General features: G+C 42.2%; 2 protein-coding genes across 5 annotated transcripts in view; both read right to left on the bottom strand.

Annotated features, from left to right (window-relative positions):
* The window catches only part of LOC308284610 (5'-AMP-activated protein kinase subunit gamma-1-like), a 38,785-nt gene extending 24,997 nt beyond the window's left edge, over nt 1-13,788 (bottom strand). The window contains exons 1-3 of the mRNA XM_080725290.1: nt 13,594-13,788; nt 11,217-11,288; nt 7,988-8,249 (exon numbers count right to left, since the gene is read on the bottom strand). Of these exons, the coding sequence (XP_080581416.1) occupies nt 7,988-8,249; nt 11,217-11,288; nt 13,594-13,677 (418 nt within the window). The 5' untranslated portion in view covers nt 13,678-13,788. The remainder of the gene's footprint in view (nt 1-7,987; nt 8,250-11,216; nt 11,289-13,593) is intronic.
* A 6,039-nt stretch (nt 13,789-19,827) lies between these two features.
* The window catches only part of LOC308285753 (histone-lysine N-methyltransferase 2C-like), a 102,110-nt gene continuing 95,774 nt past the window's right edge, over nt 19,828-26,163 (bottom strand). For all 4 annotated transcript variants that reach the window (XM_080726604.1, XM_080726606.1, XM_080726607.1 and 1 more), the window contains 8 exons: nt 24,969-26,088; nt 24,706-24,842; nt 22,675-22,817; nt 22,402-22,576; nt 22,194-22,310; nt 22,031-22,104; nt 21,763-21,871; nt 19,828-21,671 (listed from right to left, as the gene is read on the bottom strand). In XM_080726604.1, coding sequence (XP_080582730.1) covers nt 21,579-21,671; nt 21,763-21,871; nt 22,031-22,104; nt 22,194-22,310; nt 22,402-22,576; nt 22,675-22,817; nt 24,706-24,842; nt 24,969-26,088 — 1,968 coding nt within the window. In that variant the 3' untranslated portion in view covers nt 19,828-21,578. The remainder of the gene's footprint in view (nt 21,672-21,762; nt 21,872-22,030; nt 22,105-22,193; nt 22,311-22,401; nt 22,577-22,674; nt 22,818-24,705; nt 24,843-24,968; nt 26,089-26,163) is intronic.

Raw genomic sequence — 26,163 nt, 5'->3', positions numbered from 1 at the left:
GACTTTAATTAACACCGGCTTTTACAGTGTAGATTGTGGTCCTAGAGATAGGAATGGTGACAAATGTGTGTCTGTGGCCCATTACCTACATATCACCTTTATGCTCTGAGATGTCAACATTGACAGGCACAGTGTCAATCCATGAAACAATGAAGAATTGCCAGCACACATCCTTTTCACATGGTTTATTTACCTCTCTTAAAAAAAAAAGTTTGGTCATTTTATCGTCTAATCAGGCTTTTATGAACATCCTGAACAGTTTTTAATTTGCTTGATTCGATATTTAGATATTTGATTTGCCCTCCTTCTGCAGGACGCCTCCCCATACACACCCATTGTGACTTCAAACTCTCAAATTCATTCAGGGTATTATGAATCTATCATGGTTAAAATGGAGTTTGAAGTTACAATGGGTGTGTATGGGGAGAGGCCCTGGGCCTAGAGGGCCTGATAACATTTACATCAAATATCTAAATATTGAATCAAGCAAATTAAAAACTGTTCAGCGTGTTCATAAAAGCCTGATTAGATGATAAAATGTCCAAAAGTCTTTTTGAAAGTGGAATATCCCTTTAACTCACAACGCTGAAGAAGACCAACAGGTCGAAACGTTCGTTGTCCTCTAGAGAGGTAAATAAACCATGTGAAAAGGATATTCTTGTGTGCTGGCAATTCTTCATTGTTTCATGATATTATTGAGCCGTGCACCGTAAAGACCTTATTGTGGGCTCGCCTGAAAGGCGAGCACGCTTTAGAAATTGTCATTATTTATCTACCAGGCAGTCATACTATATCAAGTTCGACTCAAAACTTTGGCACCTTTCTACTGGTACATACGGTACATACACCGAAAATCGATATTCAAACATTAATGTGTTCAGCTTACTGTGGCAACGTGTGCTATTACTTTTGACAGCAATTGGTCAAATGGTGGCGCTGTAGGAAGCCTTTGAAAGTGCAAACTTTGAACAGGTATAGCTGTTTGAGGTACTGCCATGAAACCTGTATACACTTATGCTTCTCCTCATGCCAAACAACTTTGACAGTCTGTCTTTTGACCTCTGACCTTTAGTTCTCCCACCATTTTGAATTATATGAAAAACAGTACAAATCTATCTATCTCCTGGGATTTTTGCGTCAAACGGATTTTTTTTTTAAGTGAAACATTATTTTTTAATAATTCACTTAATATTGCAGTTTTATGCAAATTACGGTAAATAGAATAATCTCAAAGAAAATAAACAATAGTTGCAGTCTTAATACAGTATATACGTCCTTCTAGATGGGCACACAGTGTTCTCCTTGGCCTGTACTGTAATATAAGACCATTTATGTCCTTGATATGCATCATGGAGGCCCAATAACACCACGCCTGGAATTGTCATGGTGTAATCTTGGCGATTAGGGTTCAAGGACTGAAGGTGTCATCACATACACTATGCCTATGTCTTTATGATGAACACCACATACTGTACCACATGGTCTTACATCAGTGGGTCGGGATCCCCAGAGGGGTCCCCGAATTATTTTGGGGGGGGTCCCCAGATGATTAACTTAATGTGCAACATTGTTTTCTCACCCAACGGTAAGCAAACCAACAAAGTTTAAGTGTATAGCACATTTAAGTGACAATTTAAGGACTTAACACCTCTGAAAAGACAAATTAAACATTGGCCAAATTGTCAAATATTAGAGGCAGAAATTTTGAAAATAGCCGATCTACATGCTCACAATGCGAGGCGTTGTGAGCATGTAGATCGGCTATTTTCACAACAAAACCATGATATTCAAAATGTAATGCCTCAACTCTTAGTGCTCGCCCGGGTGGGGGGGGGTCCCCAATTATTATTATTATTAGTTTTTAAATTTATAATTTTTTATCCCACGATTTTGTAACCCATTTTTTCACCCAGTGCCAATTGCCTATGTAATCCTGGGCTCTGCTCTCCCTCTGCTTCGTCCCCAATTAAAATATGACTATTTTGGGGGTCGCGGCCTGAAAAGGTTGAGAACCACTGTCTTACATCACCATGACAGCACTCTAGGCCCCTCAATGGAAGTCAGCCAAGGTCTGAATCAGAAACTGAAGTTCATGGTTCACGCTTTGAGTTGAGTGAGTCGAGTAGTTGTTTGGAGTCACATTAATGGCGTTATTCTGAATTTGAGTGACGTTTTTTCTGTGAAAGGTTATGGGGTAGTGGGAGGGAGAAGGGAGTGGGTTGGATGGTGGGGATTTGGGATGTCACTGTAGGCAGGTGTGCATGTAGCCTTGCTAAACTACATTATCATTTCATAGATTTCTACATTTATGTTGTAATTCATTAAAAATGTATTTTAATATTGCAGACACCAGGAAGAGTAGCTGTTGCCGTGTGGCAGCTAAAGTGCAATGGTAAAACAAAATCATTAACGATGATAGGACCACAATGGAAACAAGTCTCCAGGACCTTTTTGTGTTATCCTTTTAGCCTAAATGTCTGACTGTACCTCGTGCTGTTTATATTTCTGACTAATAAAGTATTCAATCAATCAAAACCACTTAAGCCCTATATAGTTCATCATATGATGGATAGGGGAAATTACACAAAACAAAAAAGGTAAATGGTGCATTTATATATCATCTTTCTTTACCAAAGGTGCATTTCACACACACACACACACACACACACACACACACACACACACACACACACACACACACACACACACACACACACACACACACACACACACACACACACACACACACACACACACACACACACACACACACACACACACACACACAGTAGAGTTATGCGTTATGGCTGAATTGCTCTGGTGAGGCTCAGATGTCTGCTGTCTATTTTAATGAAGTTTGACGTTTTCAAAATAGAGCAGCTATTCCAAAGGGACTGAGTGATGTGGGCCAGAAATAATGACAATGGATTAACACTTTATCTGTGCAGAGTGGCTATACTTTACTAGGAGGTGTATTACTATTACTAATGAATTACTAGATATATACAGTATATATATTTTGCTTATATTTTCCATTCTAAATCTACAATATTAATTAAATAGAATGCTTGTAGCACTGTGCTGTAGTGTACGACTTACGTGTCATGATTACTTTAGAAAACCTCTTCTCTCTGGCCGGTGGCCACAGCTAAGCTTCTCAGAGCTCTTCCAATTTGGCTTGTGTCCTTTAAATGTACGTGAATGCATTGCATGCATTTGTGGAAACAAGAGAAGTTCAACCAAGTGCCCAGTACCTGAACTATGAGGACCCCAGGCCACTGGTGAAGCCTGATTTATATTTGGTCAGCTGATCTACCAGCTCACAATGCACCGCGCTGCGACACACTGTGAGCTTGTAGATCATCTTTTTTCGGTTCAAGACACCGGCACGCAACTAAGTATAAATCAGGCGTCACATTCTTCAGCACCCACAAATACTGGAGGAGCCGATCACGCTGCTTCTAGTTTTACCTGCTTCCTTTCTTCACCAGCTTAACAGGGAAGAGTGTGGTCTGTAGGTGATAATTATGCACTTTCTACAAGGTCCCACCACAGTGAGGCTCATTTTAAAATGTGTGTCTTGCACTAATGAATACTACATTAAATCCATCTGTGCCCATTAGCCCATCGCTAACATAAGGAGTCCTCAGAAAGCCTCGCTGCATGGGAGTAGACGTGCTAAAGGCACATAATGAATATTATGGGAGTTTTATGGTTGTGTACTCTAGACTACAGATCTGAATTATGTGAAAATAGGTCACTGGATGTAGTCACATGAACCTCGTGCAATAGTCAGAGGACAGTTTATACTGTGGATAATAAGCAACACAGTAAAATACAGGATGTTAATATAACTAACTTAAGAGTCTCAGGGTTAAATGAAGACTCCAGATTTGACTGTGCACACATAGGGATCATGTGAAGAGCGCAGGACATTACCCGCCAGACAAGATGTTTCAGACTGATTTCTCCCTCCAAGTCCATCTTGCTCCTTGCGCTTCTTGCTCCTCCTCAGGCTGCCAAACCTCTTCATGGAAAGTAGCGGCTTGCAGATTCAAAACTAAAATTGACCATGACCACCCGGGTCACAACAGGGGCTCAGTGATGGCCCAGAACAGAGAGTCAAACGATAGTTATTCCATCTGTTCCAAGTTTAAACGGCGAGGCGAGTCAAGGAAACTTAGTGGACATCTGTATCCTAACCGAGGTGAGCACACAGAGACTCTGTGAAATGTTTCTGGGGTTTGTGGATAGATCTGGTCCTGCCGGGCGCCGGTCCTCCTCAGTCAACGGAACAGAGAAGACGGTCTGACGTTGTCGTCTGGCTTCATATACAGCTAAAACAATCGGAACAATCTTCCCATGAAGAGGCTCATTGATTCAGATAACGTCTTTCTTCAAGCCGGTAATCCTAGTTAGGAACAGACAATGATAAATGACAGTACGTCACACAATGCAGACCACGTTTACTCATCCAAAGTCCTACAGAGCCAAGGAAGGACCATGCAGTGTGCGATGTCTGTAGCAACTCATACGCAGCTCGACTGAGGCGGCTACGGGGAGCATATGAACGCTGGAAATTCTACACGTCCTCTGTGAAAGGTCTCTCTCTCCAGTGATGCAAATAACACCATGGATCAGAGAACCTCCCACCCACTGCCAACCTCCCACCCACTCCCACTGCCACCCCCCCCCCCCCCCCCCCGCGCGCAGCAGTGGCGTCAGTGCTGTAAATTGTCAGGTGCAGCTGTGGGCGGCGTCTCTTTAATATAGCACGCGTGTCAGCAGCCTGTAAAAGGAGGCCAGCCTGTGACAGATGACCAACCATAGGCTGTGCCGCTGCCATGTCCCAGCCCCCATACTGCCCTCCCCTCCTCTGCCGGAGCAAAATCAGCACAGGGCACATCTCATTTTGTCTTCACAAAAGAGTAACGCAGCAAGTGACACACACTCGGGATCATAAATCCTTACCTGAAATCCAAATCTCCTAAAGCTCGAACGAGTCTAAAGTGCTGGCAGAACGGTCCATTGAATTACAAACAGACGTGAACATTGTGGTTTTATGCACCGAGCCGTTTCTATGCTGGCCAGTTTTAAGAGTTGACTATCTCCATGTAACTTTGAGAGCCTGACCTTTAATATTGCTGAGAGCAGGCCACCTTAGCTGGCAGCAGGGGGGCATCCCAGATTCTGTCAACTGATCCGAAGGCTTCCATTATTCAAAACCACTGCCCCTTCTCAACAGATCACCCACTTAGAGTTTGCAGTATCGACTGCACGTCCAGTGCTGGTCTCACCTGACATGTTATGCAACTACTGTACTCGGCCTAAGCAGCGCAGGATGTCAGTCACCACCAATGAGATGTCCAACATCCTGTCCAAATGTTTTCCCTCTCATCCTAGTAAAATACATTTGCATTATTCTGTAGCGCTGAAGGTGCAAATTCTGAGGACAACTAAGCTGCGGGGTATTCAGACATTACAAAGCTAGTGTTTTTTTGGTTGGAATAAAACATACTTGAACATTTATGATGTACATAAAAGCTAATGCTCAACCTGCATGTCTGTGCTGCACATGACTCTGCCCTTTTAAGGATTGTTTTCTTTGAGCTGGGGAAATCAAAGCTGCCCAGTCCTTTTATTTACTGACAACATGCAGTGGCAACAGAGAAACACGGAAAGAGAGAGAGAGAGAGAGAGAGAGAGAGAGAGAGAGAGAGAGAGAGAGAGAGAGAGTGTGAGACAGAGAGACAGAGAGACAGAGAGACAGAGAGAGGATAAGAAAGGAGCGAGTGAGCCTGCGTGACTGTGTGAAGAGCTTGTATGTCTGGTCACTTCCAGATAAGGCCATGAAAGAGCTACAGATGTCTACAGCAGTGAGAGACTGACAGTATCCAGACAATGTGGTAAATGCATATTTAGCATAGCTGTAAATGGGACATTCTGATCATATTTGCAAATACCGATAACAGTATGTGTACATTTTGCCATGATGCCTTTATAAGTTAATGTAACATAATAATATATATCCCTAATATCATGATTTAGAGGTCCTTTTGATCAACAGCGACGTCTGTTTGTAATAATACAAATATTTAGATTTGTTTGAAACTGCAAGTGCTTTGAGGCTGAGAGCATGGTAATTAGCACACCCTAGTGGTTAAAGTGGGAGGCCTACAAAAACAATGGATACAGTATAGGTGGGCACTAGTAGGGACATCTGGGCACCTTGATGTAAAATTTGCTATTTTGTCCAAAATATTAAAAAATAAAATGGTCTTAAGTAGTGTCAAGTATACATGATGTGAACATGCAAAGTACATAATTATCAGAATCCTTCAACTTCTTGTTTATGCCCTAAAATGACTGGATATACAGGTTTTGTATAAATATTTAGCAATTGTAGAAATATTATACCTTAATTGTCGAATGTTTAAGCATACCCTTTCCTAATATTTTATTTCTTAACATTTTTGGGGAAAATAGCCAATTTAACACTGAGGTGCCCACTCTTCCTTGGTGCCCACCTATCCTGTTACCACTGGGAGACTGGGTGAATGAAAGTACAATGACAGAGAATGTGTCTTTGTGCATTTTAACATTGTTACCATCAATAACTATTTCCAGAGGAAACAAGAGCATGCCCACTGATCTGGACCTGGCACTGTTCCACCATTGCTGCCAAGTTCAACCTCTGTGAGGAAGCAGAAAATAATGTATGTGTGTGTGTGTGTGTGTGTGTGTGTGTGTGTGTGTGTGTGTGTGTGTGTGTGTGTGTGTGTGTGTGTGTGTGTGTGTGTGTGTGTGTGTGTGTGTGTGTGAGCCAAGGAATATGACTCACCTTTTTGGTGTCTCAATCTGCTTCCTACAGTAGTGTTTCCATGCAAAAAAGGGTTCTGAGTGTATAAGGCCCGTTATAAGAGCTATTACAGAAATACGTTTGTTCTTGCTAAATACCTTTTCGTGAGGAGGACTTACTTTGTCTCCTATTTTCTGCACAATTGTGCACAGTGGAATTCTCATTATAATATCTCTGGGTCACAGTTTTAAGCTGTTATGAAAAGCCGTTCAGTGCTTCTGGGAGGCCAGGGCAAGTAACTTTGCAGTACATGACCCAAAGCCACAAATCATGAAACTCATTGTTTAAGTAAATGACACCTTTTTTTTTCCTTTTCCTACAGGAAGTTGTTGACACAAAGAAGTGTGTTAGTGATTTCAGCCTAGTAACAAAACACCCTGCAAATAAATCCCTTTTATAATAGCAGTAAGATGTTACAAAATAAAAACTGTCTACTTACTGACTTGTATTTCCCCTGCGAATAATACCATGAACCATCGGGGGTATGCTGCATCACGTTTTAAGACTAAATGATTCAACCTAAATGACTACTCAGAATGAATATTGTTTCCTGTGTGACAACAGTTTTGTGTCTTACTTCTTCAAGAATTGTACTTTGTTTTAGTTTTGCTGCAGGTGCAAAAAAATAAAAAAATAGATAAAGTAAGAGAGAGAGAGAGAGAGAGAGAGAGAGAGAGAGAGAGAGAGAGAGAGAGAGAGACACACACACACACAGAGAGACAGACAGACAGACAGACAGATCAATAGTGCCATGCCACTCTAACCTGCGAAAATGCATCCAAAAACATGTCAAGTCACATTGTTAGGAAAAGGAACACCCCCAAATGAATAGATTTCTTGTTGCTTTGGTTACCACATTAAATAGTTTGTAGCCTGACTTCAGTCCTAAAAGGGTTTTTGTTCAACTATCAAACAATGACTAGCTCATAGGACATTTACACAGTGCTAATGAGAAAGGCTGCTGGCTGACTTTTCTATTTTGTGCATTGAGCACTTAGGCTTAGTGTTGTCTTCCTTATTTTTGTTGACCATTTTAAAATGCAATTGTGATCCGTCACACCTGAACATGTTCATCAACGTCAACATGAGTGTGAGACATTATGAACAGTGTGTGTAATAGGAGCTTACCTTTACGGCCTCTAGAGAAGAGCTTGATGCTAGCCGGGGCTGAGCTCGATGAATTGCGGAAGATACCACTGAAACTTAGGCGGCGGGGGGACTTGGGTGGGGAGTTCTGGTGGGAGGGGTACGGGAAGATGGTTTTGGCTGAGCCTGGACTGGTCTTGGATTGCACTGGGGCAGACATGGGACAAGATGGCAGGCTGGTGCTGGCAGGAGTCCTCATGAAAACGGCTTTGGTAGGGCTGCTGGAAGGAACACAGGGCTCTCCCTGAGAGAGAAGAAAGAGGCAGTTTCATTTCATTGCAATCCTATAAATGGTTTAAATCTAAAGGCCAAGTTTTCCTATAGTGTTGTAATAAGAGACAGAGAGGCTGAATACACAAGCCTGGAAATATAGAGGGTATGCGCCTGACATCATCATCATACCCGGAAGTTATGCGGGAACGCTGAATGGCAAAAAATGACTTACTGGCCTTGACAGCCCATACATCCAAACAGAAAGTCATATCTGATTGCATCAAACGTTGCACTCACTTTGCCACTCGATTAACCATTCACTTCACTATAGGGAATATCCAAGCATAAACCCTAAATCGGAGGTCTTCAACAGGGGGTCCTCAGAGTTACTACAGGGGGTCCTCCAAATCTTTGAGTGATAGAAACGTTTTTTCTCATTTTTTATATTAACCACTTGAACCCTAGCATCCATATTCTGAGAACCTTAGCCAAAGCGCGAGGCGTTGTGAGCTTGTAGATCGTCTATTTTTGGCATAGAGCTTTGGTGTATTGAGGGAAAAGAGTAGACTAAGTAAAGAGTGAAATGTCAAGTTTATTAAGTATTGACGGTTCAAGTGGTTAAATATATGAAAGCACACATTGACATGAATCCAAAATACACAATGTTTGTGCTGTCAAACAATGAAACTATATGGAAACAGGTAGTGGGGGTCCCTGCTTCATCTCTCTCTTAACTAAGGGGTCCTTGGCCTGAAAACCTTGAAGACCCCTGCCCTAAATTAAATTATCTAACACAGAGAGGTTTATCTTTAAATGACAGGGTGGCAATAACAGCATGTTCTCTGCAATTTTGGTCAGTTCTCCTTTAATGAGATATGAAACCATGTTTAGAAAGCCTCGTCGCACTTGTTTATGAGACCTTATGCGAACAACAACAGCACTATGAAATGAGTATCACATGCACTGCTGCCTGCTACAGGGCAAACTGATGATGTTCAGAATCTTGTGGTTGTCGTTAAACAGAAGACAAAAACCTGCATTGAAATATCTCCATCATTTCAGCTGTATCTCCATTTGTCGCATGTATAATAATGAATGCATTTTGATTCAAGGGCTTACAGAATGGTCTCATCTCAGATAGAGGTTAATAGCCACGGCACAGGACTCCCTTATCATATGAATGATAAATAGAAGAGAGGGGAGACCATCTACCCTGACCATGAATCAGCACTTCTCTAATTAAATAATACCAGCGAAACATACAACATTGTGACGCAGATCATGTTTACGATCTTGACCTTCCTCGGTATCACATCGAAATACTCAGAACCTCCCACTCTTTCCATGTACCAGGGACGTGCTGGCCATTGGAAAAAGCGGGACAACTCCCGAACGGCCGGTTCATTCCCTGCCGGTCCAGGCCGGCCATTAGGGAAATATTAAAAATAAAATGTTGGCCTTCGTTCCATTTTGGGGGCTGGGCGGCCAACAAAGTAAATCGTCACTGTCAGGCAGAAACCTTGTATCTCCAAGTTTCAAATATATTTTTTTCGCAAAGCAAAGCCCTGCTTCATCATATAAGGCTGTTACACAAAAGTAGTGAAAACAGCAGATCTACAAGCACACAACGCTTTGCGGTGCGAGGCGTTGTGTGCTTGTAGATCGGCTGTTTTCACTAGTTTAAATCATTTTAAAAATGATAAATACAAAACAAACGGTTTTGGACATACAAGGTTTCCACCCGACAACGACGAAATATAAGTCATGTACAGTAATTGGCCCACTGGCTTGTCACTTGTCATGATCTGAAATGGCAAATCTTTGAGTAGCAGCAGCGCTATAGAGAGAGATCTCTCTCTATAGTGCGCAATGAGGGCCTCTCCAACTCTTTTTCCCGGGCTGAATCAGGGGCCCAGCATGTCCCTGCCATGTAGCATGCAACCAAAACAAAACATGTGCAAGGACAGTCCATCTCGCCAGAGACAACACGAGCTTCCTCCAACTAGTGACAAACACCTACAGGGCCAACATCTTAGCTGTGTGCGACGGTAATGTGAGAGTGAAGGAACACAGCATACAGTGATCCACCGTATACAGAAACAATTTACAGAAAACACAGTAAAGTGTAGTTGGGCTGTTTTGATAACAGAATATGTGGATAAAGCGCCTGTATAATCAGCAATATGTACAAAACAAAGATAAAGCTACATGCTGACATGGGAGGCAAAGACAACTATTACTACTCTCTAAGAAAACAGTACGAAAAACAAACAACAAGTAGCCTACGCTATATCTCTAGGTTCACTATAGTCCTCAAGCCAAGATGAGATACAGACAGTAAATGTTTTCATCTAGACTCCTCTGCAAACGGCTCAGGGCAGTATTTGCTTAAGGCTGGCACGACTCCATGCAGACATTTCTTTTGAGCCAATCCAAAGGCAAATCTGTGGGAGTGAGAGCACACGCCCATCTCCTCTATTTGCCAACAACACACTCGTCCTTCCCTCTCCCTCCTATTGTGCAAGAGCGTGTCAAGGCAAGTGGGCCACATGACAATGCACGGCACTATGTACCAGATTGTACCACCAACCTTGAAATACTGTAAATATTATACTATAGTAGACAAAACTTTGTCTTCATTCATGGCATTTGCAACCACGTCTAATTAGATTAAGAGGCAGTAGTAGACACAGGATGCTGTTTTTGCTGTCTTTGCATGGATCAATTTCCTGTACATGATACGACAGAGAGCCGGACACACCGAGGCAGAACATTGCCGTCTGCTCTGCAGGGTTGGTCATGAAGACAAAACAGACAAATATGTCTGATCTGTCACTGGCACTTTTTACAGTGACTAGAGTATATGTGTATTATGTAATGAAAGAAGTAGAACTCCCCCAAATAAAACACACGTAGAAAACATGTATATATAAACAGTATATAATAAAATTCCAAGCACAGCAAGTAAATATATTACTTGACCTAAAACATACTTTACCTTCGGAGTGCCATCTTTGGTTGAACCACTAGTCTGAGTGTCCACTTGTGGGGAAGTAAATGCACTGAAGTCCTGGGCATAGAAGAGGATCAGGATTAGTTTCAAATATTTTGATTTGAGCGAGCTGACATATGTCACATACAAACATATTCATGAGCATAATATGTCTCTCTATCTCCATCTATACACATGTATATGCAGGGGCTTGAAACACAGAAATTGAATCCCCATCGGGATCCCAGCTGAAAAGCGTGTTTGAGTAAAATCTAAAGGAAAAGGTACGCTGCCAGCCCGCCTGGCAGCCCCACCATTTTGCTGATTTGGGTGAAAGGCAACGCAGCTTCACTGCTCAAGGTCTCCAGTGTTTGAAAGAAGAGAAACATGTTGAACCACACCTAAAGCATGTCCAAAGAAGATGCAGCACATGACCTTGCGTTACCTTCCTCATACCAAACAGGTTATTCACTCCACCTAACAGAGACGGTAATAATGACATGAAGTAACAGAAACACAGTGGGGGCTGTTAAGTCTGACATCATTTTGTAGGCAGAGGAGAACTTTTGCCCCCCAAAAAAGCGAATCTTTTTACTATTTTTACTATTTACTAATTTTTCTTCTCTTTCTTGTTGACAGGAAAGTGGTAGAATTATACTTTAGTCGTTATTTTTGTCTCGGATCTGTTGAAATAGCGAGGGACAGATATTGACAATACATCTGCTTGGAGGTCTGACTACAAAATGATGTCACGGCTTAAAAGCCCCATAGGCTGTGGATCTACACCATTTTTGAGCGGCGCTAACCGCTCCTACACTACATCTGTTTTTTGTCTGTTTGTATGCATGTACGTATGTATGTCCCACACATGGCTTATTGGCCAAGCTTCACGGGATGCTTAATGAAATTAATACATAAAAGCACCGCTCACTGCACACTGGGTGTGATTCTCTGGGATGCAATCCATAATTACATGCCTATGAGCTAAAGCTACATGTAATATGTGCAGTGAAGACTGAACAAAATGCATTGTCATTTAAGTAGGTACTCTCATTATAGCTCAAGGCAAGGGATGCTTTTGAAATACAAGATTCAATGCAGCATGAGGGCACATTAGCATTTAGTTCAGAAAGTACATAGCCTCTTTGACATTAAAAGAAGTAAACACATGTCGGCAATCTCTGCATATGTTACTTACTAATGATGATTTGTGCATGGACACGGGCAAGGTTATTGTAAGAGAAGCTAGACTAATGAAATTGGCAGTTTCCCCCCTAGAACCACTAAACATAATGAATGATGACTCATTGGAGCCCTGTGGTTCCTCCCAAATGTTTTCCTGATTATGCTTTTCCAGTTTTCCACCGACATTTATAAACAATGTTACATTTCTTCGCAACCTCCTTTTACATTTTTTTAAAGCCTATATGGTTCAAGTTTTTTTTCTTTTTTTGCCAGATGATGCCTTATAAAAAGTTCTATGCACATCAATGTTATAGGCATCATGGTCATGGACTGATTATTGATTGATTGATTAATTGATAGAATACTTTATTAGGGTTAGGTTAGGTTAGTTTGTATAGGAAAAGGTACAATCTGGCCAACCATCGTCAAATAAAAGGGAACGCCCACTCTGTTTTGTTCCTTTTCATCTGATAGCATCAGAGTCTGTCTCGAGAGATTAGAAAAGGTACAGGTAAAGGACAGTAGAGTTCACTACAAGGTCAACTGAAAGGATAGCACAAGAAATCTTTTAAATAGGGCTTAATCTGGGTCCCTTTTTACAACTCCTATAAATGACAAACAAATAAAAAACAGTAGGCTACTAGGCCTATGCAAAAAATATCATCATAAGAAAAAATGAATAAAATAAATAAATTGTATTTTACAGTTGAAAGGTCAGGGGGAGGTAAGGCACGGGCACGCGCCATATTAAAACACCAATGCCGTAACAAATCAGGGGTATTAAATCTACATTCAATAATATACGTCCAATTCTGCAAAAAAAGTGTGTCCTAATAGGTTATAGGCTACATTCATCTTCTTATCGTCATAATTAATTATTATTAGCCTATTATTATTATTATTATTATTATACGTAAAATAAATGTCGTGCTCGTGCTACCCACAAGGCCACAATGTCAATCAATGCAAACGAGTCGATCTGAAAAACACGGAGCTGTCACTCTTGCACGCTCGCGTTGAGTCGCGCGTGCGTGTGAAGAACGATGGAATGAAAATATAAACCTGAAAGTTGCAAGCCTTCCCGCAACCTATACTCCAACACACACACATTAAATTATGCTTTATCCAGAACGTACTCGCATCACTCGATGATTTATTATGACAATCAACAATGATGTCAAATACTTCAGCAACTCACGGGCATGTTTATCCGCAGACTTCTCTTTTTTTTCGGCATTTTCTTTGAGCCGTCCTTGCTCGACTCCGTCACCGTGCTTCCCATTTTTCTGTGTCCAGGTTGTCTACGAAAGAGCGACTAAAAAAAACGCGCTTTGCGCGAAGAAGCGCAAGAGGAGCGAAGTGATAATAGATGAGATTTAATCCACAGTCTCTGTTTCAGCTTCCTCTACTGATCCACCAGGAAGTAGGCTTGGCCACCGTAAGCAAACACCCATGAAACATCACACAACCCGATCACAACACACACACACACACACACACACACACACACACACACACACACACACACACACACACACACACACACACACACACACACACACACACACACACACACACACACACACACACACACACACACACACACACACACACACCCACCCCCACGTACGCGTGTACGTACACGCACACACACACACACACACACACACACACACACACACACACACACACACGCGACGGTAACAGCAACTAATGTCACTCGATTCGTTAACTTACAACAGCACCTAGATGTCGCTATAGTCCTTTTGGGCGAGGACTTCAAAATGTGATTTTCAAAATTCCATCCCTAAAGTTTTGATATGATCGACCAGACTTGCTGACTGGTGGCAGTTAGCTGTATGTATAGTGTTTAACTGCTAAGTAATATAGTAATAAACTGCTGCTGTGCAAAAAACGAAAACATGCCTTCTGTGTAATTTGTTGGAAATATCTTTCCTTCATTATATCCTCCTCTCCATGGGGTGTGTCTTAGCCATAAATCATAACTCTTGTAGAGTGCTTTTATTTTGGGACGTTATCTCTCTACAAAGCACTCTACAAGAGTTATGATTTATGGCTAGGGTGTGTCTGCACTAACTGGCCAGCCATAGACTTATAGCCTAATAAACCCAGTAGTTTCAAGTAATTAGTCGAATTTTGGACCAGGCAGGCACAAACATGGAGAATGGGGATGAATTCATTATGCCACATAATGTGCCCTACCAACAGCCATCAAAAAAGTGCCCTCCCCATTCAGGCCGGGAACACATTTTGCTGTTTGGGAGGGGCTTACAGTACATGTACAGTATACAGCAACATATTTGTTTTGTAGGCTAATTTCTGATTTAGCCCTATTCTATTAGGTTAGGCCTAAATGGGTTAAAAACTACCATAAAACAGCACCTGTCTGCAACTGGACCTAGACAAGTCTGCTGCTAGCTAGAAATCACGCCCAATGTTTTTTCCGTAAATATACCTTTACTGCTCCTAGTATGATCTCCTCTTTATATGTCTTGAATACACAGGACCACAATGGAAACAAGCCCTCAGGGCTTTTTGTGTTATCCTTTTAGCATTATTGACATAACTGTAGTCTATCTCTGTAGGCCTACCTTTTGCAAACTGTAAATAAAGTATTCAATCAATTAATTCAATTGGCCGATTATCAGGTCTAGATCATTGCAATGTATTTTCTAATTATACTTTTTGACCAATGAAGTCCTTTTAGATATGGGCTTAATATTGATGACATCAGGGAACTCCATATATGGGCATAAAAGGGATTATGTTAGTGTGACATCACAGTGAAGCCTGAGCGTGATGTCAGAGCAGGCAAACCCATTCTGTTAGAGTGGTTCCCCTGACATCACAGTGACATCAGAGCATGATGTCAGAGCGACAAACCCATAGAACCACAGTGTCAGGCGTGACAGACATCAGAGATACATACAGACAAGCTATGACCGTTCACATACTAATCTGCGACCTATGGTCGCAAGACGCCTCAGGGCAACATGCGACCTTGCCCCCTAAAGAGCGAGGTCACGCCAATTCTTGGCCATTTGGCCAGTGATGTATATCGGACCAGTTACCCATATATGTAGAGTAGACCCCTGGTACCCATATATGGAGATCCATGTAGGCTATATGGGGATATGCTGTGAGAGCCCAAACATGCTTACTCAGTTATTCGTTATGTGAAAGTCCTATGATGTCTATGACATCTGACATCATACCCTTTTATGCCCATACATGGAGATCCCTGTCTGTAGAACCAGCCGTTAGTGTGGTATGTGGCTGATGTGGCCTCCATATATGGGCATTCCCATTTGAAGTCCTGTTAGATATGGGCTTAATATTGATGACATCAGGGAACATATACCCTCGCGTAGCCAGGCTTACTCATCTGCAAAGAGAAAAGCCTGCATGGTGACAATATTCTAGGGGACAGTTCTAAGAGGTGGGGCTGAATTTTCCCGGAAGATGTCTTTTTTTCACTGTGCGGTGTTCCTGCAAACGTATTCCCCGCTGGATAAAATCTGATCCACGTCTCCTGCTCCGTCGGTTGCGCTCGCAATAAACAATATACAAACAAAAACATTGATTCAGGCGATGTTACACCTGTTAAGAGCGAGTTAAGAGCTACAATCTATTTTATTTTTTTTGCTGGGGAATGTAAACAGACCTGCACCGCATGACGTAACTTCCGTTAAACGCAGCACTTCCGCTAGAAATCTTAGAACCAAGCAGAAGTCATATTGTAACCAGGGTGGGGAACATAAAAGGGATTCTGGGGATTCCGTTAGTGTGACATCACAGTGAAGCCAGAGAGTGATGTCAGAGCGGCAATCCCATTCTGTTAAGAGTGGTTCCCCTGACATCACAGTGACATCAGAGCATGATGTCAGAGCGACAAACCCACGTAGAACCAGTGTCAGGCATTATAGACAGAGATACATACATACGGACAAGCTGTGACCGTTCACAATCACATACTAAACCGACCTACGGTTGCAACTAGGGCTACAATCAAAACAATAATGAATAATAGAAATGTACGGTATTTTATTTATTTTTTGTCACTGAAGTCCTACGCAATGGTTTGGGACTATCCACTATTGGGGTGAAAATATTGTGGTCTTCACAGTTCACACCCAATGGTCGCCACACTACTCATGCCATGGCCACTCAGTTTGTGCAGTAATCCAAGATGCCATCAGATGCACAGAAGGATGCAGGCTGGCTCTGTCAGCTCCACTCTTCCTTGGACTGATCGGCCTAGAATGTTGTGCAAGATCGCAATGGTGATGCTATAACTGTAAGTGTCTTTGGATCGCTGCTTGACTTTCTCCCTGGCTGCCCACCCTGATACAGTGCGCAGTAGGCTACCATTGCCTACTTAGACTCAGTTGACTCTGCATGAGCCAGTCAACATTGCAGCTGTACATGTAGTGGAGTGATCCACAATGATGGTCATCATCAGTGGCGCTCAGACCTGGGATGATACACAATGATGAGTTAAAATCATATGTGACAGCAAAGTGGAGATGTGCAGTTGCAGGCCTGACCTGCACTAGCTATTGCTTCTCCAAAGGCTATACAGCAAAGCAAACTGCAAAAAACAGATCCACGATGCCGCTATTGCCATATGGCTCTCCACACCATCCTCTCAACAAGCTGCTGAAGGACAAATATGTATGTACGTATGCTGCATGCTGTTTGTGGACTACAGCTCAGCATTCAACACCATTGTCCCAGCAAAACCTGACACAAAGCTCAGAGACCTACACCCACACGTGTGTGACTGGATACAAGACTTCCTGTCAAACCAACTTCAAGTGGTGGTGGGAATGGGCAGCATCACATCGGACCCCCTGACCCTATAAACTCTGGAGAACCCCAGGGTTGCATGCTGAGCCCTCTCCTCTACTCCTTGTACATAGCCACACATGACTCCAACACCATCATAAAGTACACTGACGACATGACAATGATATGTCAAATCGTCAACAATGACAAGTCTGACTAATACAGATGAGATCAACTCACTGGCATGTTGGTGCCGGGAGAACAACCTTGCCCTTAACGTCGACAAAACCAATGAGCTGATCGTGGACTTCAGGAGACCGCCCATCCTCATCAATGGTGCTGCAGTGGAAAGAGTCAGCAAGTTCAAGTTCCTCGGAGTAGGCTACACATCGAGGAGGAGCTAAAATGGGAGATACAGACCACACACTATCATATATACTGTATACATGTCTATCCGAAAGAAGTCTAATGTAAAAGTTCATTTTCTTCTGTAATATACTTTTTTCATTGTGCATGCAGTGAAATATCCAAAACCTTTTTTTGTTTCAATTTGTATTTTTATGTCATACAGCTCATGAAAATCAAAAATCCATACAGTATCTGAAAATATTAGAATATTCACTCAAAAGAAGGATTTATAATACAGAAATGTCACATTTCTGAAAGGTTATGTTAATTTATGCACCTGGTCTGGAATACTTTACTTTTGAACAAATGTCTTCATCGATGGGGCGTGACATGAAGCTGGTCAACCTGTGGTACTGCTGTGCTGAGGTGTTATGGAAGCCCAGGTTTGCTTTGATAGAGTACACCAGTTACTTGTAGTTTTGGCTCTGTGGGCAGGTGTCAAGTGCTTCTGGCTACACGTGTTTTATCAAGTTCAGAGTCAACACAGCCATCTACCCAAGGATTCTAGAGCACTTTGTGCTTCCATAGGTTGACAAGATTTATGGAGATGATTTCCTTTAGCCAGAAGCACTTGGCAACTGCCCACAGAGCCAAAACTACTAGCAACTGGTGTACTGACCATGGTATTACTGGGCTTAACTGACCAACCAACTGGCCTGACCTGAACCCCACAGAGAATCTGTGTTGTGTTGTCAAGAGGAAGATGAGAGACACCAGACTCAGCCACACAGCTGAAAGCAAAGATGAGAGAAAGCAAAGATGAGAGACACCAGACTCAACCACACAGATGAAAGCAAACCTGGGCTTCCATAACACCTTAGCAGTACCACAGGCTGATCACCTTCATGCCACGCCCCATTGATGAAGACATTTGTTCAAATGTAAATTAACATAACCTTTCAGAAATGTGACATTTCTGTAAATCCTTCTTTTGAGTGAATATTCTAATATTTTGAAACATGTATTTTTGATTTTCATGAGCTGTATGCCATAAAAATCAAAATTTAAACAAAAGACAGGTTTTGAATATTTCACTGCATGCACACTGAATCTAGAATAAAGAAAGTATATTACAGAAGGAAATTTACTTTTACACAATATTTGGGGGATAGATCTGTAAGTATGTACAGTATAGCCTACATCTGCTGCTATGCTCAGACACCTTTATATCTTATCTCAGGTACCGTGTGTATATTAAGTAGCTCATTTCTTTTTTCTTGTTTGATCCCCCCCCCCCCCCCCCCCCCCTCTACTTCTCCCTTTCGAAATAATATAATGGGAACTATGCACAAAAACAAATTTCACACTCCCCTGTAAATCTGTGATGTGACAATAAAGCTGATTCTGATTATTTTTACTTAATACTTAGTCTGGTGAGGCCAGAGGCATCTGCCATTCAACAGGATCGTGCAATGTACTCATTCAGAATGTAACGAGTTATTTAAAATAAAAAAGTACTAATCCTATGGATTCAGTGTCCTCGAACATCTTAATCGACCCAAAATTCATAAAAATACATCCGAACAGGAGTTAAATTATGGACATTTCATATTATAACTGCCGTTTAGAATTTTGAAAATGTCAGAAATGGGTTCAGCATCCTCAATAACCCCCAAAATGACACATTGTCGAATAGGCCAAGCAGTTGCTGAAATATTGTCCTTTGGTGATTGGGGTAATTAATGCCATTCATGCAAATTGTGCTAAATAGCAATTATCCTTTCCTATTCTTTATAAACAATAATAATATTTGGGCAATATTACATTATAGTCTATAACAGGTTCGTACAGGTATGTTGTAACTTCCATTATATATTATATAGGATTGTAATTATCATGATCAAATCTCAATAACCACTTTGAGATTTTGACACATGACCTAAAAAGAAAAAGAAGATACTTACTGTACTTGTAAAATAACCTTAATTGAACTGTGGATAACTGGTTTGTCCAGTAGGTGTCTCCAGTGGGTAGCGATTGCAGAGAGACTAGAGATGCTGATCCTTCACCTTGTTGGATACATTGACTGTATATACACTGTACATAAATCATGGATTGTGTTATATACACGTAAACAGAATCACATCCACCCAGCAATCTAAAGTACAATAAGTTAATGTTTGACACAGTTTGAGGATGGATACATTAAGCTTAGGAGAAATGAGAAATTATATTTAACTATAAGAAATTGGAAATGAATCTTTTGCACGAAGCATAAGATGTAAAATAGTTTATTTTTGTAAATGTTTCTAAATTCAATTCCACAAACTCCAAACCTCATATTACTCTGTACACTTCAAAAGGCATTTTTCAAAAAAACATTTCAGACTACTTTACAGGACCAAGAAAAATGTAGCACAAACACACTGGCAGGATGATGTACTATCATACAAGAGAAGAAAAATATCCAAGAAACAATTTTGTTACAACCATTCATTGAGAAAATATATACAATTGAGTCTTCAGAAAGTTAAAAAAATACATGCCATATACATTACAAGTTCTAAGACTGTCTCCAAAATTTTACAGTCAACTTGAAATTGTGCACGCAAAACTCTTCCATTTCTAAGCATGTGACTTGTGAAGTGTCAGTATATGAAACATGTTTGATAAAGTACAATGCCATTCTCCATCTAAAAAGGTAGCACCACCTACGGTTCCAAATTCCCACATATGATTCTTCTTGCACATTAGTTTCGTCTAACTGGCAAATCATTAGACGTTTGCACCTATGACATTTTCTTATTTTCCCCCCCAATGTAAAAACAAACACAAACATAAACAGATGGAAAACATGGTGGTGGTTCCTATGCCTACTGGTGTTAAAAAGTTAAAAGCAGTTTTGGGTGGCTTAAAACCTAATTCACAGTTCTTTAAATCAAACCTGATTAACAGCAAAACAGATCAGAGTAATCTCCTACCATCTGAAGAGTTTGTTTGATTCTGTAACCGATAACTCGTTACCACGTTAGTCAACAAAAATATTTCTTTTTGAGTGGTCAAAGTACGTGTAAGTCACAAAACACTACGCTACAATACCTTACTTTTCATACAACAAAAATACTTTGTGAATTATTGTGGTTATTTTACAAATTCTGTACAGAATAATCATAATATATACTCTCAAACTCAAATCATAATGTCCATCTTAAATAAATTTCAACAACAAACAGAACAAAAAACAAAAACAATTTAAAACACCCAAACATCACGAAGGTTAAGGTAGTATTTGGTCGGTTATTCCTATAATTTTCTGTATGTACATTTTGTACAAAAGTAACAGCATGTCTTCAATCTTCAAAAACAATAGCAGTCTAGCCTTCTTTAACTGTCTCATCATTTTGAGAATAAAATTCATTCACTCAGTAATAAATACAAAACGTCCTCTCGAATTCCACACAAATCACATGACAGAAACCTATGATAAAACTGACTCATGGAATCAAGTATCTTAAAAGTTTTTTTTTGTGTGTGTGTTTGTTTCTTTTTTAGTGCAAGTTAATATTCCCTTCGCGGTATTCATTGCTGTACATTCCCCATTCAGTGATGTCTACATTGAGTCATACGGTATACATTGACGGCATGAAACAAAAGGGCCTGCCCTTAGTAAGCAATAAGGCCGCACACTGCACAGTGCTCTCTCCCATCATTCGCTGGTGGATTTTGCGCCTTATGTATACCCAACAACACACAGATACATAGACAGACAGAGGACATCCAATAATACAGAGCCTCTCACATATGGCACAAGTCACATCCTGCTACTGCCCTGCATATATCTATTCCTCCACCCATCCCTCTCTCTACTAGTCAACATGGGATTTCATTCACCTGTCTAAGGGACCAGGCCTTCTGCTCATTCATATAATGACGTAAGTGTGAAATGCTCATCTCTGTACAGAGATCAGGGCATCCACACAGTATGGCAAGAATGCATTTGTGGTTTTTCAGATGTTTTTGCTTTGCTCAGTTAATCCACTTCCTGCATTCAGGAGCTCCACAGTGGCAGGCAATCTTGTGCTGACCGTCCACAGTGTCAAACTGGTAGTCAAAGCACAGCTGCAAAGCAGGGTGAGAGGCAAACATGAGCATGAATGTAACCCATGTACAGAAGTAAATTGATATTTTGATTCATGGAAAAGCGACTCACCTCCTCTCCTTTCTCAATCCTGCGATTGCAGCTGATGATGATTTTGTAACCCCTTTCGAACGTCACCACCTCAGCGACACAGTTCGGGGCACAAGAGTGGTTGATATACCTTTGTAACGGAACCACATCAGGACATGGCATGGTTACACTTCATTCATATGATTCATCAGACTCAGAACATTATACAACGGGATACAGTCAAGTTATAGCCTGAAATTTTTCAATGTCAAGGACAAATATAAGGGTTACAAGTGAAATTGTACACTACCTTGCTAGCCCCCCTGTTCGGGTGGCATCAACAACATGTTCACTGTCAATCCGAAACATGAACACACTTCGATTCTGTAAGGGAGTGAATAAATATTAATATGATAATAAGCAGAATATTTAACTAAAGACTAATAATATAAAGAAAAAGAAGCATAACATACCTGAGATCTATAGAGCTTTTCTTTACTGATGGCAACCTCATTGCGGAGGATAGTTCCATTGTACTCAATCATCATGGTTTGTTTTTCAATGTCCCTCGCAGAAAACAGCCCCAGGCCCTGTGAATAAACCAAACATTTAGTGATTCATTCAGTCTACAGGAACCTTTAATAGAACCGGTAAGTATCTCACAAATAGTACAAAACTGACCTGGATGCGGGAGCGGCCAAGATAGACATTGGCTCTCCACTCGCTCTTCATCCAACGATACTGGGAGGACCTAGGATGCACTACTGGAGGCTTGCTGTGAGGGGCTCCACCTTCTCCTTGAGCCACATTCTGGTTGGACCTGGCGCTGTTGTTGGCAACAGCCTGGGGCTGAGGCCTGTGTAACAAGGAAGATGTTTGAGTGATCAGCCATCCTTGAGTCTGACGCAATAGTAACGTTAATGCACATGTATACAAGTGTCATCTTAGAGTTACCTTATCACTAGCGTTTTGGAAGGGTTGTTGATTCGTGGTTGGGAGCGGGCACTGCCAGCAGGGTTGTACATGAGAGGCAACTCGATCAAAGGGTTGCGTCCATAGCGGAAGGAGTACTGCTCACATGATTCCACTCCAGGGAGCTGGAACAGAACAGGGAAGGGTTATATTCTACTGTCTCTATAAGAACTAGCCGATTCGTGCTACTGGTTTTATTTACATCTTTAGATGATGTTTTCAGCATTTCTGCTTTATTTCGACATACACAGTAAGCAGAGAGACAGACATGGCAGGAGAAAGATATTGGGGGATGACACGCAGCAAAGAGCCTCAGGGTGGATTGATTCTAACCCAGGCCAGCTGCAGGAAGGATTTAGCCTTAAGTCAGAAACGACGCAAGTTGGAAATGCATGCTCTATCTACAGTAGTTACGCAATACCAGTTGAACCTGTGTTATCCACAACGCTGCGAGGTCTAATATCCAATTGTGTACCTGGTTGTGTGCCGGTTTAAGACCGAGGTACTGCAGCAGAAGTACAAGAGAACATGTAGATATTTCACAGTCAAATACATTCCAGTGCTGTATATCAAAGTTGTAACTGACATGGCACTGGATAGTCATGTGTCTTTGCTCTGTTGAAATAGCAGCTCAAAGACTTCTATAAAGACGTCTACAACCTAACAACGCCTCGCATCGCAGCCCTTTATTAGCCTCGTTTATCAATAAGATGGTACGGAGGACCCTAGCTGGAGCACTCATACAGTGTCATTTTGGCTAAGCATGCACCACATGGTACCCTAGCACCTCAATGTAATTAAAAACAAAACTACAGACCTCCTAAAACAAACTATTACTAGACCTCACTCCCAGGACTCACCTAACCCCAGCTCATTATACTAGGCTGGGATGGCTCAGGGTAGAGGACAGAGTACAGCATCTTGCAATGGGCCTTGTCTTCAATATACTCCGGGCATCAGTGCCCATGTTATCTGTCAAACTACGAGAGGGTGCTCCACTATCTCGTACCCCCCCCGAATTTGGCACAAAAATGGGGATGAATGCAGTCTATTATTCTGCCATCAAATTGTGGAACGCCCCATCAGCCATCAAAAGGTGCAACTCCCTACCAAAACCACCACAAAGGAGCACCTGTCTGAAATTTACATGAGGACTTCTAGCTTTCCACCAGAGAGTATTCCCCCTCCTTATTGCTCCAGTAGCAATAAGTAGGAGGCAGAATAATAGACTGCATTCATCCCCATCTTTATGATGAATTGAATACGTGGGACCACAATGAACACAAACCATCAAGGCTTTTTTTGTGGTATCCTTGTAGCATTGCTTGCAAAATGGACTGTTCCACCCCAGAAGTGATTGTCCATTGCTCATTTAGCAACCGTTGCTAAGCTGGCATATGGTCTGGCAAGCTTCTGTCGCTGGTCATAGCTGTCAATGTTATTTTGCCCGCAGTTAAAGTTAAAAGTAAAAAATATTTTTGCCTATATGATTAAAACAACCATTCGTTAATGTGCATTAAGTATGAAATGGCTTTACAATAAGACTATAAAATCTCCCTGTGTCTTCAGCTCTTCAGCATATAAATTATCGATTATTTAAATGGGGAAAAAGCTGTCATAACATGCAGGTCAATGAGTGAGAAGCAGAGCTTGCCAGACCTTGACCTGGCAGAGTGGAGTGGGTGGGGCTTAGCAAAGGGTCCATTGTACTTGCTTAACTAGTTTAATCAAAGCAATCAATAGTGGATCTGTACCTTTTCCACAAGTGAGTCTGATTCTGAAAGTAATTATATCACAATCTCTATTCTGTGATGTCTGGTACACTATTGACTGTCATTGTCTACCGACAGTGCTGATTTGGATACTGTATTGACAGTTGAACATACAGTACAGCACACTGTTTACTGTATTGACAGTTGAACATACAGCATTGACAGTATATATTGAACATATAAACACTGTTCATTCAACTTTTAACTTCTCTATAAAAATCACAGAAAAGCAGATACAAACCGATTCAGTTATTTTGGTGACAGCAGGGACGGTGAGCCCAAAAAGGTCCTCTCCTTTTAGGTACACAGGGAAAAGTTGTAGAGTGCCAGTTTCAGCTCTTTTCTCAGCAACTGGACCAAGAACTTTATCCCACACTCCTTTTGGGACAATAAAAATAAGCAAGAATGTTAAGAATCATTTGTTTACATGGCTGGTATGCATGGATGAATTACATTATTGAATTGAGTCAAATGAACTGAATGAAGGAGTGATGGGAGCCATACCTTTAGCACTATGGCCAGTCAGAAGCAGTTCTTGGTAGCCCTGTTCAATGACCCGGATGCAGAACTCGGGCTGATCATCTCTTTCCTCCACAGAGCACACGTAGCGGCAGCGCCGGTTGCCATGGCGCATGCTCCAGTAGATTCGACAAGCCTCGTAGCCAACTGGGAAGATGGTAGTGGCCGAGTGGAAGGCAGCCATCTGCTGGGGTGTCAGTTGTCCGATGGTGTGCAGTACCAGGCTGCCCACACGAAGGGTGTAGCCCAGCTCGGGCTGCCGTATGGCAGCCGCCATCTGACGCACTTCATCCCTCTGGACGTAGACGCGGCGAAAGACAGCGAAGCAGCGCAGCTGGTGCTCTAGTGCCTGGCCAGTGGAGCCACGGGGCCTGTGGGCGTGACACAACATGGTTTTGTCCTTGAAGAAAGTGCAGTGAGCCTGCAGGGCACAGGTGAAGTGGTAGACGTTGGTGCAGCGGAGGCGGTGGCAGCCGCTGGTGGCACCCATCTGCTGGCAGTAGACGCAACGGACTGACTGCCCGCGTCGCAGGGCCATCTCCACGTTGATGAGGGCACCCGCCTGGGTCTCGTACACCTCGGTGGACCACAGGGCACAGTTGAGGTGGACCCACACGTCCAGATCGAGGTTGAGGAGCCTGGCGGGGCCGTCTGTGATGCCATCTCCCAGCTGGTGGCAGAAACAGCAGCGTCTCTGGTCACGAAGCAAGGAGGGCGGTCGCAGGGAGGCCCCCAACTTCTTCAGGAGCTCATCAATCTTATCCTCATCCGGGAGGAGGGAGTTCCCTCTGTGGACCACGACCTGGATCGTCCACTTCCTCCACCGCAGGCCCTTGTGTCTCTTCCCCTGGTGCCAGCCATCGTGGTGGGCCCTCGGCCGGGTCTTCAACTTCACTGTTACTTTGATGGTATCAGATTTGGTCTCTGTCTTTGGTGTCAGGTTGGCCGTGGGGAAGGGGATGGGAGGGGTGGAGGGGGGAGACTGTTTGGGCTGGAGCTGGGCCAGGCAATGGACGTCCAGGGAGGACATGTTGTTGCTGTACTGGTGCTGGGCTTTGGAGAGGCTCTCCTTCTCCTCCGAGTCTGGCAGAAGGGCCATCGTTTCCTGGAAAGACCGGATTGGAACATGATGTACAACACACAAATAACTATTATAGGCTCTGCCCGTTTAGATTGTTGC

This window comes from Nannobrachium achirus (genome assembly GCF_963921795.1).
Source record: "Nannobrachium achirus genome assembly, chromosome: 5".
Lineage (NCBI taxonomy): Eukaryota > Metazoa > Chordata > Actinopteri > Myctophiformes > Myctophidae > Nannobrachium > Nannobrachium achirus.
The sequence above is the reverse complement of the archived record's forward strand: the minus strand, read 5'-3'. Positions and strand labels throughout refer to the sequence as shown.